Below are 14260 nucleotides of genomic sequence, written 5' to 3' on the forward strand. Positions count from 1 at the left end.
TGAATAATTAATTAACTTATTTAAACTTCAAAATTATTATTTTAGAATTATTTTTGAAAATTTAACTTTTTTATTTTTTTAGAATTTTTTAAAATTTTAATTTTTTTTAAAATATATAAATTTTAGAATTTTTATAAATATTTTAAAATTTTAAAACTATTTTTAATTTTTTTAAATTTTTGTTGAGAGAGGTCAATCTACTTATTTTCAAGTCGACTCTTTTGATTAATTCAAAATTCGAATTTTTTTATTAGAATCACTGTTTGATGTGGCAATCACATTCACGTGAACATCATCTCAAATATTCATCCTTCAAATTTACCCTTTTTTTCACTTCATCAAGGGGCAAAGAAGCAATAAAAGAAAAACAAGCCCTTCAAATTATAATATATAAAAGTTCTTTAAATTTTGTTTATATTTAAAAAATCTAAAAAAAATATACTTAGGAAGGTAATAATGAAACACATGCATTATCATGAATAACTTGGGAATTAAGTTATGTTAAGCTACCAAATCCCACTAAATTTCAGTCCTATAGATATTGCTATCATTTTAAGCATAATAATTGAGTTGAGGGTGAGTGGAAAATATTAAAGCAACTAAAATCATTACTATTAATTTTGAAGCTTTTATGTCATCATCAACTACTTTAATTTAACAATTTATTCAAACATAATCAACTAAAAACTCTAATATCCAGGGTGGGTCTAAAATAGAAAATTTTCATTAATAATGATAAAATTAAATTTTGTCATATCAAAAAATGATAATATATATAAGTTGTTAAAATAATGTAATTACAGTTTTACTATCATAAAAAATATATAATTTAATTTCAATCATTAAAAAAAATTTAATTTTGCCTCTACCCCTAATTTGCATTTCAAAATCCTCACTGTTCTTATAAGCATAAATGGTAAACTTCATACAAGTTTTTTAATGGATCCTAAGCAATTTTAATTTTTGATTAAATTTTGCAATAATTTAAAAACTATATCATGTTCTGAACTTTTTTTTAAATCAAAAAATCCAAAATTAAACCCCAAAAGGAGAAAAAGGAAAATACACATGAGACGGCATCCTCATTCCTCACTCCACAGCAGATTAAACACTAACACATGCTGATGCTATTTGCTTAAATGGTAGAGACAACTTAATACAAAGGAAAAAGGCATGTTTTGTATTTATCTAATATTTATGGTGATCAAATCATATGCAATAATTTATTTAATAAACTAATCAGAAAAACTTGAATTAATTAATTTTTAAATGGAATATAATCCAAAATTCAAATGGATGCCTTTTCCATTTTTTTAATATTTAAGAGAGAATAAAGCAGAAAATAAACAAATTAAATAGAAGAAAATCTTTTCTTATTTTCTTATATAGTTTAATATGGAATTTGTGGAATACCAAAGCATTTGTCTACGTCAATGTATAATTTCCATCTCTTTATTTCATATTTTTTTATTTACTTAAAAAAAATCAAATTAATAATAAAAGATAACATGGTGTGATACACAAATGTATTATCTACAAAAAAAATCATTTAATACATATATTCTGAATTAATAATAATAATTTGAACTTATATTTTCCGTTTAACTGTTGTTAATTTGTTAGTTATATCAGAAACAATGGAAGATGTCAACAAATTCTTGAATTCATACTTATCAATTAATTTTGAAATGGAGATAAAAAATTTAAATTTTGTTATATTTATTCACAATATTCGAGTACAAATGTATGTACGTGGTGGAATTGTTAGGTGAAAAAAAGAGAGCAGAATCTTTATTTAAGTTCTGAAAAAGGATGAAGGACAAATTAAAATGCCAAGTAGAAGCTGCCATTAAAATCATAGGATCAACGACATCAACTCTTGAACCCATGAACAAGGCAACCAAATTCTGTCTTCAACCCCTTACGTGGCATGCTATGATAGGATCTTCAACACTCCCTTTTCCCTCCGTGTGATTCAACTCCTCTTACAAAATTATCACTCTTCCCCACACTTTATTTAAAGGTTGAGCTGTTTTTTTGGTTTTTGTTTTTGGTGATTGCGACTGTGTTTTTATTTATACATTTGCAGGCGATGTCTCAGTGTGTTTAATGCAAATCCCTGCACTATAGTTTTTTTCTTTCATTTCTTTGTAGAGAGATTAGAAAGGTGCATGTACCAAATAAAAATCCAAAGACAATCTCACTCTTTTAGTAATATAATTATGTTTCTTTTTCTGGGTTCTCTTTTTTACTACTAGGGTGTGTCTGCAATTTTCTTTTTTTTTCATTCATTTTTGGGGGGTTTATGCTTTGCATTGGCTGGACAGATGTGAAACATTTTTTTCTCTGGTGAAGCACGTTTTCTGTATAAATTTCCTATTTTTAGATATCACCTTGGGAAAGACTTGGTTTTTACCTTTACCCCTTATTTGAAAATCCCATGAACTTGTGGTTCTTCTCTCTTCTACCTTTGTTGCCCTCTCCCTCTGAATTACTATCATTAGATTCCTATCTATATTAATTCAAATCACCTCCTAGTCAAACAAGAAACCTTTTCTTCTTTGTGCTTTCTCATTTCTTATTGCTGCAAAAATATTGTATGAACAAGTTACATGCTTTGTTTTCAAGGGTATGCATACTGATAATGAAATCATTCAACCTTTTCTTCAATGTCAAGGCAATTGTTGGAATTCATGTTTGTTTGTTTATTTCTCTGTTGCCTTTTTGAATGGGACCATGTAAGTAGGGGTCCATATATATATAAAGGCAAAGTGACATGTAGGTGGTGGTTGGTATTTAGATCTACATGTTTTTTTTTACACCTTTCAAGGGTCTTGTCTTAGGGTCAACATTGCTTTCATGATCTTTTGTGATGTTGCATTGCTTTGTTGATTTTGTATCACTTGTGCTTGAGCATATATGTTGATTGGTGGCATTCCGAATTTTGCAGTAGCTAGATTATTTCTGAAATCATGAAGCAAAAAGATGAAAAGAATCAGTCCCAATCTGATAGAGCTTTGAAGATTATCCCTGTAACGTTACTGGTTTTCGCGTTATGCGGGTTATCGTTCTATCTTGGTGGAATCTTCTGTTCTGAGAAAAGCTTATTGGAAGGGAAGATAGTCCAAGAGCTTTCCAAGGCTGTTTCTTCTCCCGAATATTCTGCAGAAAATGCCCTTCAAATCAAGCCCGTTACCTTCTCGGAATGCAGCATCGATTATCAAGACTACACTCCATGCACCGATCCCAGGGTAACGACACATGATCATTCCTCTAATGGTGTTGCAAGATGCTTAGTTTTGAATGCTATACTGATATGACTTATGTTTGTTGCTACAGAGGTGGAAGAAGTACGGTTACCGTCGGCTTACTTTCTTGGAACGCCACTGTCCTCCGCTGTATGAGAGGAAGGAATGCTTGGTTCCACCCCCTGTAGGATATAAACCACCAATCAGATGGCCAAAGAGTCGGAAAGAATGTTGGTACAGGTATTGTTTATTTTTATAGCTATTTTCTGGCTTCGGTGTGATTTATGTTTAGAGGGTCGATTGTGTTGTTACGACACACGTTGATCTGCTCTTTTTAGGAACGTCCCGTACGATTGGATCAACAAGCAGAAGTCTAATCAGAATTGGCTGAAGAAAAAAGGGGAGAAGTTCCTTTTCCCTGGTGGTGGTACTATGTTTCCTAAAGGAGTGGGTGCATATGTTAATTTAATGCAGGATCTGATCCCTGAAATGAGAGATGGCACAGTTCGAACTGCAATCGATACCGGTTGTGGGGTGAGTTGCAATTCTGAAAGCGTGTGGAGTTCCAACTGTTTCTTCTTATTTCCCTCATCCCATTATAGATTTAAAACTCTTTTGATTCCAGGTAGCAAGTTGGGGGGGTGATCTATTAGATCGTGGAATTCTGACGCTTTCTCTTGCTCCGAGAGATAATCATGAAGCTCAGGTCCAGTTCGCGTTAGAACGTGGGATACCAGCAATCCTCGGTGTCATTTCTACGCAGCGCCTTCCTTTCCCTTCAAGCTCATTTGATATGGCTCATTGCTCAAGATGCCTTATCCCATGGACTGAATTTGGTAAAATGAGTATCCTCATTGTTTATGATGAAGTTCCTTCCTTATCCACCAAGTAACACATTGCTTTGGATATGTTGTTGGTTTTCAGGTGGAATTTATCTCCTTGAAGTTCATCGAATACTCCGCCCAGGTGGTTTCTGGGTCTTGTCTGGCCCTCCTATAAACTACGAACACCGCTATCAAGGATGGAATACAACTATCGAAGAGCAGAGAGCAGCTTTAGAGAAGTTGCAGGACTTATTGACATCAATGTGCTTTACAGTGTATGCTACACAGGATGATATTGCTGTGTGGCAGAAATCTTCAGATATTGGCTGCTATGAGAAGCTCACCGGTCCAGATGTCTACCCAGCCACGTGTGATGACAGTATCGAACAGGATGCAGCATGGTACACTCCGTTACGCCCATGTGTTACATCTCCAAGACAAAAGCTTAAGAGGTCATCCGTGGGTTCCCTGCCAAAGTGGCCACAGAGGTTAAACATCGCACCTGAGCGCATTTCAGATGTTCCTGGTGGGAGTGGCAATGCTTTAAAGCGCGATGACAGCAACTGGAAAGTGCGAGCCCAGCACTACAAAAAGATCCTCCCAGCAATTGGGACTGATAAGATTAGAAATGTTATGGACATGAATACAGTCTATGGAGGTTTAGCTGCAGCTCTCATTGATGATCCCTTGTGGGTCATGAATGTAGTCTCTTCCTACTCTGCCAACACATTACCTGTTGTCTTTGACCGGGGCCTTGTCGGCACTTATCATGACTGGTAATCTACAAATACATTTATACCAACCATGAATCCGAGACTGCAATACGATGGCATTTTTAACTTGTTTTCCGTTCATAGGTGTGAAGCTTTTTCGACATATCCTCGAACATACGATCTCCTTCACCTCGATGGCCTTTTTGCCGCCGAGAGCCATAGGTACAATATCGGGCTTATAACAGATTCATTACGTTTTGCCCTTTTACAAGGATTGAAATATCCAACATATAAGCAAACCATTGTCTTGTCAGGTGTCATATGAAGTATGTGCTGTTGGAAATGGACCGCATCCTGCGACCGGAGGGGCACGCATTAATACGGGAATCCAGCTACTTCATGGATGCTATCGAGACCATTGCGAAGGGAATGAGGTGGAACTGCCACAAAGAAGATACTGAAAATAGTGGGGAGAATGAGAAAATACTAGTATGCCAGAAAACTCTGTGGTATGCCTCCTCTACTAACAGTACAAGATGATCGCAAAAGTCTTCTTTGCCTGGTTAGAACCATAATTATTGTTCCAACAGTATGGGAGCTGAATGAAACAAAGGAGTATTCCCTACTTTCGATACACAAAAATGGATAAATTAATAAGATATTCCAAAGAAATCAACAAACTTTTGAATTCATCATGTTCTTCAGCTGAAGAATTAGCCTCCCAATAATATCATTTTGTTACCTTATAGATATAACGTCTTTGTAAGGCATCTTTATAAATATTATATATATATAAACAGTCCTCATATATTATTATCTTCATTTTTTGGGGCCTTTCTTCTTTGTTGTTAACAAGTCCAAAAATCAAAAACCCCAATGGGTTATTCATGAATAGAACAGATATTTTATCATTCCAGCTGTGATCTAATCAATAGTTCCTTGGTGGTTGAGTTTAGCTTTATCATTGTTTTTAAATTAGTTAATTAATCGGAAGATAATTTAAATAAAATGAAAATGATGAGATTGTTATGTCCACCAAATATTATGAAGATTGCACAGCCGTAGAAAATCTATAAAAGCCTTAATAATCTGAATGATTGGCGTTAAGTATCATATTCTTCCGCAAAAGATCTCAATTTGGACAACCGGAGGAATGTTTGTGATACGATATGATAGCCTGATATATTCCCTTTTTATTTCCTTTTACCTCCCAATCCAATCAAGAACAATTCCTTAGTATTAACTTGACATCATGATCATTTTCGCTTTTAATATTTATTTTTTAATTATTTTTGCCATATATTTTTTAATTACTTCCAAACCAACCATTAAAATTTTATTTGTATTACCGTAATTTTAACAGTTCAGTTAATTTTACTGTCTTGAGAAAAGCAATTCATCTAAAATTTGAAGGTTGGGACCGTAATTACAAAAAAAAAGATTAAGCGTTAGGAGCTAAATTTTGTCAATGTTGATAGAATGTGCAAAGTTGAGGATAAATTTGTTATTTTTTTAGAATTAGGACTAAATTGATAGAACATTTAGACCTTGGAGGGCTAATAAAAAAGTCATGTTAGCATTCCATTAATGATTTAACAAAGAAGTTACTAAAATATCAAAATGTTGGGGACTAAATCAAAAAATTTTGAGGTTAGTTGATCAATATAAAAATACATTAATAGTTGAGTGATTACTATTGTATTTTACCGTAAAATTTTCAATAAATATGAAAGGTAATATTTTTATATATACGTTATTTTTAATGAGTTAACTGAGTTGGTATTACTCATCAATTAGGTCGCAACTCAATCGTAAAGTTACTAAAAAATCTTTTAATTTTACAAAAAAAATAGATATTTTTTTGAGACATTTTTATCTTTTTCATATAAAAAAATTTAAAAAAAAAACTTTCACATGATGGGATTATTTTTGAAACACCTTCAAGCAATTATTTTTTGTTGAAAATGTGAAAAACATTGGACTTAATTTATACCTATTTGGTTATTTACCAACTCAATTATGCTTGGCATTTTAAAGGTGTTATATATTATTTGTTAATATATATTACAAATTTTATTGTGAAAATTACGGATTTAAAATATAAATATGTATTAAAAATAACATATAATACATAATAAATAAAACATATGATTTAAAATTAATTAATTATAATAATACATAAAATTTGTACGACATTAAAATAAAAATAAAAAATTAAATTATGAGTAAAATAAAATTTAAAAACATAAATACATCAAATAAATAATACTAAATTTGTTACAATTATTTAATGGTTTTGTTATCAAATGTAAGTTAGTGTTAAGTTAACTTGTGACACAAACTCAATTAACAACATTGTTAATATATAGAATTGATGGAGATAATAAATTGTGCATATCAAAATAAAAATGTATAAAATACATTAAAATAAAACTTTAGTTGAGTAGTAAATTTAAGATTTTACTAAACCAATTGGCATGAATTTAAATATCATAATATGTATATTTTTATTGGTTTTTATTAAAATAAAAAGACTAAAAAACCGTCTAATAATATAATTCTTTTTAATTACATAAAGACATTTCCATAGTTTCTTAATCAAGTCCGTTAAAGGCTTTATTAATAGTATAGATATTATATATATGCGCCAAAAACATATATTATTATTTATTAATATCAATGTAATAAAAATATTTCATAATTATTTTTTTATATTTTAAAGTAAATTTTAACTTAAACTCAAGTCAGTGGACCGATTTTAGATTACAATCATATATATTATTTAAAGTAAAATTTTCAATTAACTAGTGAAATATTCTTTTTGTGACGAGTGGTATTATTATTTGTGCAATAAATTAACATTTTTATTTGTTGTTATGAAGTACACCCCTTTTCGTATTATTTCGAAGTTACAATATGATCGTGTAAAATATGCAATAATTATTAATTACTGTATATTTGATTATAAAATATGGTAAGAAATAAATAAAATAAAAATTCCTATTATATTTAGATTATAAATATAATTACCAACTAACGGATTTATATAATATATTTTTATAAAATTTAGATATTTTATATATACATTTAAAAAATATTAATTTAAATTTAATTTATTTATCACCTATTTTGATAGCATTTAACGTTAATATCAATTAATTAGATTAAAAAGTTAGGCTATTAATGTTTTCTTGTACAATATATATTTTTCATTTAATAAGTTATTTTAAATTTTTTTTCTGTTTAAAAAAGTAAACATAGATTACAGAGACACTCACACTTATGGTTCTTACACCATAAATTATAACATATTTTAATTATTATATGGTCGATTTTAAAATTTAAATTTAACGAATTGAGTCTTAGTTTGATTGACATTGATATATTGTTAGTGCAGGAGGATATGAGTTCGAGTACGTTGAAATGTATTGTCCTCCTATTTAAGAATTATAAAATACTATAGATAATTCTAGATATTATATTAAAATGAATAGATATGATAAGAACGGTGTATATTACCTATTACAAATTTTACTTTTCTTTTTTTTTTAAAAAGTCAAAATTTGAATTTTCTTTGTATTTATAATTATAGAGTATTAGTTTTCATTTGAAATTTCCTAATGACAATTAGATGATTAGTTAAGGAAAAAAAGACGGAAATAAATTGATTAATATTATGGAAAGAAGAGAAGGAATAGGCGTAGGAGTCGTGGACGTTAGTTGTCCCAAATCCCAATCAAGAAGAGATTAGAAAATGATGACGGCATCCGACACCCACCGTAACATAAGAATAGAATAAAGCTTGAAAGTGATCGACCGACCGGGCCAATCGGGTCACTATAAATGGATGGAAATAATAACACCTTAAAAATAACCGCTAAAATAAAGCGGTTTCTTGGTTCACACGAGAGGGACTCCCCGATTCTCAAGTCTCTCCCACCCAAACATATCACAATAAATTAGGTATTCCACCTTTTATTTTTTCCCCCAAACACGCATGCAAATCGTTTTTCCTTATCTAATTCTTTTCTGACACACACACAAATTTCGAAGCTCTGGATTCCACCTCTTCCCGTCCTCGCCGACGGTGCTTATGCCGGTTGGTTTCCAGGTATCTAATTCCGTTTATTTTCACATGGATCTGATCTCATCCGATTTAATTTCTTCTTTTCTCTGCTCTGTGTTTTCTTTTTGGTTAGGATTAGATTAAGAGTTTTTTTCAATTCAAATGGATCTATTGTCTGTTATTTTTGTTTTGCGTTTTTGGTAATTTAATCTATTAGGTTTTGCTCTTTTTATTTTTGTCACGAAATTTCTGTAGTATTTAGTAATTTTTTTTCGTAAAATGTTCTGTTCCTGTTTCTATTTGGCGTGTTTGTCTCATATCCTATTTGTTTGGTTCATATACAGGGAATAGGAATTCTTTTTATTTATAATCAGGCATTGAAATTTTTTTAATGATATGATTGCTCGCTGCTAGTTATGCATTATTGCTTGAATATTGCTTGAATTTGATATAGCCTTTACTCCTTTATGAGGTTTCGCTTTCTAAGATGTATATACTACTCCACTTTTTGGGCATTTTTTGATGCCGTATGCTTAAATTAGGATCTCTGTTGACTCAAGTTTCCATCGATGTTATTTTAATGTTAGATTGCACCGGACTTGGATTTAAAGGGATTTAGCTTTCCTTTCAAGACATGGAGAAAGCCTGCTTCTGGTCAAATTGCAACCTTTTCCGGGTTTTTTTATTCCAAGAAGTACTTGACTGGCGGTTTATTGTCCATGGAGATTCTCTTTTGGTTTCTTTTGTCAATTGCACTTAGTGCCCAGTCTCCTCTTAATACTCAACACGGAGCCGCAATGAATTTTGTTTTCTAAGATAGGTGCTGGATCTTTAGCACACTTGTGTAAGTAAGCGTTTTTTATTCTCTGTTTGACAAAAGAATATGATAGGTAGGTTCTGAATGTTTCAATTGGCAGTGCATTGTTGATACAACATCCAGTCATGAGAAAACACCTTCCAGGTACACTATATATTCTCATATTTATCTTTTCTCAATCCATCAACGACCTATTCCTTTCCTAACCTTTATCATATTTTGTTTTTTTCTCTTCTATTATCACAGGGCTTGTAGTAATTGAGTGGAAGTTGCTTACTAAGCGTTAGCATTAGTAGTTCTTAGTTAATGTTTTGCTGTTTCTCCTGATGGATACTGATTAATGAGGGTATGTTGGTTTGCTGAGCACTCTGCAACTGCTTCTATTTAGTATAGATGAGTTAACTGCAATTAAGCTCTTGAACTGAGTGAGTGTATCTTGAGCTTGGAATCCTTCCTTTTGACTGGAGCAATCATTTTTATCGTATCAGTATGTTTTGTGGAGCTCATCCATTCCTTTCGTTGATGCCTTTTTTTGGTCTTGAAGCTGCGGGTTTGGTACCAAATAAGGCTTTGAAGCCCGTCCACCATAAAAACACTGGCTTAATGTTATTGCATGTTTCCAGCAAAAATTAATGGTGGATTTAGCTGATCGCCAAAGCTGTTTTTTTATGTTTTATAGTTTTAAGTACAAGCCATCTTCTACCGAAGATAATTGTCACATGTCTATCCTTGGTTCTTATAAATCTCCTGAATAAAGAAAGGGCTAGTTTTTGTTCCGCAAGAAAATGGACAGGTAAGTTGTTTAATTTGGGATGTGCTATACATTATTGATTTTCTGCATGGTAATTTATGCTTATCATTGTTTTGCATGATATTAGGTACAAGTTAATTAAGGAAGTTGGAGATGGAACATTTGGGAGGGTGTGGCGAGCTATTCATAAGCAGTCTGGGGAAATTGTGAGTATGCTTGGGATGTTATTTACTTAAAATTTTAATAGCATTTTTTGTTGATTAAGTTGATATTGAAATATCCTTTTCAAATGAATACTATCTGTTTTGAAGGTTGCGATTAAGAAAATGAAGAAGAAATATTACTCGTGGGAAGAGTGTGTGAATCTGAGAGAAGTTAAGGTAGTACTAGTTGCTTTATTCTTGTGTTGCTTGTATTCATTATATTTCTTATACATGATAGTCTGTTTCTTTTGACAGTCACTGCAGAGAATGAATCATCCAAATATCGTGAAGCTTAAGGAAGTCATCAGGGAACATGACATTTTATACTTTGTTTTTGAATACATGGTAAGTGACCAGCATCTATTTGTGTTCTTTAATCATTGGGGTTTTACTGAAACATGAAATTCTTCCAGGAATGCAACCTTTACCAACTTATGAAAGACAGGGAAAAACTTTTTTCTGAAGTTGAAATCAGGAATTGGTGTTTCCAAGTCTTCCAAGGTCTTGCATACATGCACCAGCGTGGATATTTTCATCGCGACCTAAAGCCTGGTATTATGTTTAATTTTTTCTTACAAAATTCATGTTTATATTTGTTTCGTCTACTCTAAGAAATATCCTGCAACTAACTGCCCTTCTCTTCTAGAGAATTTGTTGGTTACTAAAGATATAATCAAAATTGCTGATTTTGGTCTTGCACGTGAAATAAATTCAAATCCACCATACACGGAGTATGTCTCAACACGCTGGTAGGTTTGGTACATTCAGAATTTAGTGTTTGTGTTTCTTTTTCTTTTTAATTTTATATATTCATTGCAACTTATTTGTGTCTTGTATTCCTTGCATTTTAGGTATCGTGCCCCTGAAGTACTTCTTCAATCATACCTGTATACTTCAATAGTTGGCAAGTTTTCACTGCATTTGATAGTCATTTACTTGAGGATAGAAGTAGTGACAGCCTTTTTTAACTAAGCTTTTTCTACTTATTGCAGATATGTGGGCAATGGGTGCAATCATGGCTGAGTTATTCTCCTTACGTCCTCTTTTTCCTGGAACTAGGTATGTTCTTATGATGTTATCTAACTATCTTTTCTAATTTGTTTGGCATGGCTGGTTATTCATTGAAACTTCATCATTGGTGCAGTGAAGCAGATGAAATCTACAAAATTTGTAGTGTAATAGGTACTCCAACTAAGGATTCATGGCCTGATGGGCTTAATCTTGCAAGGGCTATAAACTACCAATTCCCACAGGTCGTCTTCTTGATGTTCTTTTACACAGATTGTACCGTTGTAGCATGATTTCCAAGTTAGCTTTAGCATGTGGGGCTGCTATTGATCATCTTTTGAGTGCATGAAATCTTATATTTTTTTCAATTTCTTTTATTCAACATTGCAGTTCGCTGGTGTGCATCTGTCTGCATTGATACCATCAGCAAGCAACGATGCAATCAGCCTTATTACAGTTAAGTGCATTTCCGCTGACTGTTAGTTATTATTCGTTCACACCCTACATCTGAAATGGATTTCTGTTTTTGTGATTTGGACCATTATTATTTTTATTTGGATTGCTTGAAGAAAAATTGACATTTGCTTTGTTGCTTGTTTTAGTCTCTCTGTTCGTGGGATCCTTGCAAAAGGCCAACTGCTGCCGAGGCCCTTCAACATCCTTTCTTTCAGGTGGTATCCTTTATAAGTAGATTATGGTATCTAATTATGATGGTTAAGATGCATTTATGTTATAGCTAGTGCTCTGCTGAAGGAATTTCTTATGATGTGCAGGGTTGTTTTTATGTTCCTCCATCTCTTCGTCCCAGAATAGCTGTTTCTAGAACTCCTCCTTCTGGTTTGTTCTAAAACATTAACATTTTTCTATTATGTTTGGAGGAGGTATATTATTTGGTTTCACTTGTTGCTAATTTCTAATTCGCATGCTTGTAGCTGAGGTTAGAGGAACATTGGAACAGCAATCTGTTAGGAGGTATTCTGGGGCTCTGCCCAATGGAAAATTCACTGGCAGTTTTTCTTCTCTGAAAACAAATGCTTCCTTCAGCACAGGTGCTGATTGTATATGTGCTTTAATACAGACGTAATTTACTATTGATATTGGATGTTGACTGCACGAACTAGTATCTTTAAAGGGCATTGATATGATAAAAAGTGTTGTAGCTATGTTTATGATCAAACTAAGCAAGACATGCAACTCGTTTTTGTTAAGCTTGAGTCTTCTGCTCGCTGAAGGAAACCGCAATTAAATTGTCAGCAATACATTTTTTTTATGGAGTTGCATTTAGTTGTGATTTGTTGTGGATTCTTGCAGGTGCGCAACGCAAGCCTGAGATGCTTAATCAGGTAATCCATGTTTAAATGTTATTGCTTATGTAATGATATTTCCTTGGGTTGCTGCTGAATATGATCTTTTGTCTTTGCCCTTCTCTGAAGGATCTGAGAAAGAATGATAAACCCTTGAAGAACTATAGCAAACAACCAAGGTATTGGCCACCAGGAAGAAGGACAACAAGTAAGTGTTGGTTTTTTGTTGTAGCAAATTCAATTATATCTTTCTAGTATTATCAGGTAAAGAATGAGTTGAAAAAAAAATGGTCGTGTGGGTCCAGCAATATCAATGAACAAGGATAGAAATGGACGTGGAGCTGGTGGGGCTTCAGAGGTGGCGGAGAAGTTGGGAAATGTGACAATTGGAAGTCGGAGGCAGTATGGTGGACAAATAAGGGCACCACCTATGAAGGCTGGGGTGCAGTGGACTGCGGAATCTAATGACATGTTTCTGAGGCCAACCCAACAGATACCGTCTGGCAGAACTTTTACCAGAAAAGTAGCGGGATGAGATAGCTCCGCGTGATGCCTTTATATGCTTCATACTGATACTGCTAATAGTAAATGACAATTCTACTAGTACTACTACTAATAATAATAATAATAATGCATCTCATTCAATACATGGATACAAAGAATGAGTGGTTTGGTTTGTTTTCTTTTGTTCTGTTGGAGTGGTTTTGCGTAGCAATAACCCATGGTTTCTGTTACAACCAAGTGATTGGTTTTGCTTCTTCCTATTGACGTTGCTTGATAATGAAATGTGAGCTGTTTGTGTTTTTCTTCAATATGTTTCGACTTTGAACTTTAATTTGTGTGCATTTTCCATTTTCTTAATTTAATTTATAACTAGTATCTTATTATTTATACTTGTATACATATACTGATAATATTAAGTTCTTTCGTCTACACAATCAGTTTCTCGAAATTTAATATTTCGTTTGCTGTTGGCATATTTTTCTGTATTCCAGTATCTCTAATTTAGCTTATACAATGTTCAGGAAATAAAGGGTTTATAATAATCAGTGTTTGATTATAGAGGGAAAAGGAATTGGAAGGATTTTTTAATTACTTTTTATAAAATATTTTATATAAAAAGGATGAAAAAGGAAAAGGTAAGTTATTTTATAATAGAAATGAGTTTATTACAAGTTTATTTATTTATGTTCTTTATAATTTTTCTATTGAGCCAAGTTAATCTTTTTCTTTTAATGTTTATTTGTTATTTTTCTTCTCTTCTTCTCCCTTTCTTTTTCACTCTCATTTTCAAACTGGGGTAGATTTTGGATTTCGTGGGACAAG

At 32.3% G+C, this 14260-nt stretch overlaps 2 protein-coding genes across 15 annotated transcripts; both read left to right on the forward strand.

Moving 5' to 3' along the window:
- Positions 1 to 1777: 1777 nt before the first annotated feature.
- LOC107900679 (probable methyltransferase PMT21) lies at positions 1778 to 5607 on the forward strand. Of its 4 annotated transcripts, none has more exons than XM_016826358.2 (8): positions 1778 to 2023; positions 2951 to 3251; positions 3340 to 3488; positions 3587 to 3782; positions 3874 to 4084; positions 4173 to 4848; positions 4930 to 5007; positions 5100 to 5607. In XM_016826358.2, the coding sequence occupies exons 2-8, from the start codon at positions 2973 to 2975 to the stop codon at positions 5323 to 5325; spliced, it is 1815 nt and encodes a 604-aa protein (XP_016681847.2). In that variant the 5' UTR covers positions 1778 to 2023; positions 2951 to 2972; the 3' UTR covers positions 5326 to 5607. The 4 variants fall into 4 exon arrangements, with proteins under 4 accessions (XP_016681847.2, XP_016681845.2, XP_040954359.1 ...); XM_016826356.2 differs by lacking the exon at positions 1778 to 2023 and adding an exon at positions 2030 to 2167; XM_041098425.1 differs by lacking the exon at positions 1778 to 2023 and adding an exon at positions 2054 to 2349.
- A 3055-nt stretch (positions 5608 to 8662) lies between these two features.
- LOC107900678 (cyclin-dependent kinase F-4) lies at positions 8663 to 13746 on the forward strand. Of its 11 annotated transcripts, none has more exons than XM_041098426.1 (20): positions 8663 to 8748; positions 8839 to 8896; positions 9439 to 9695; positions 9769 to 9812; positions 9915 to 10461; positions 10547 to 10625; positions 10731 to 10799; positions 10878 to 10967; positions 11036 to 11174; positions 11269 to 11371; positions 11474 to 11526; positions 11615 to 11681; positions 11767 to 11875; positions 12021 to 12086; positions 12233 to 12301; positions 12404 to 12467; positions 12563 to 12679; positions 12942 to 12973; positions 13064 to 13142; positions 13240 to 13746. In XM_041098426.1, exons 5-20 carry the CDS (start codon positions 10454 to 10456, stop codon positions 13467 to 13469), a joined length of 1374 nt encoding a protein of 457 aa, XP_040954360.1. In that variant the 5' UTR covers positions 8663 to 8748; positions 8839 to 8896; positions 9439 to 9695; positions 9769 to 9812; positions 9915 to 10453; the 3' UTR covers positions 13470 to 13746. The 11 variants fall into 11 exon arrangements, with proteins under 11 accessions (XP_040954360.1, XP_040954363.1, XP_040954364.1 ...); XM_041098429.1 differs by having other exon boundaries at positions 8666 to 8896; positions 9439 to 9699; positions 9915 to 10014; positions 10213 to 10461; XM_041098430.1 differs by having other exon boundaries at positions 8666 to 8896; positions 9439 to 9699; positions 9915 to 10014; positions 10348 to 10461.
- The last annotated feature ends 514 nt before the right edge of the window (positions 13747 to 14260 follow it).

Source organism: Gossypium hirsutum, chromosome D08 (genome assembly GCF_007990345.1).
Source record: "Gossypium hirsutum isolate 1008001.06 chromosome D08, Gossypium_hirsutum_v2.1, whole genome shotgun sequence".
In the NCBI taxonomy this organism is placed as follows: domain Eukaryota; kingdom Viridiplantae; phylum Streptophyta; class Magnoliopsida; order Malvales; family Malvaceae; genus Gossypium; species Gossypium hirsutum.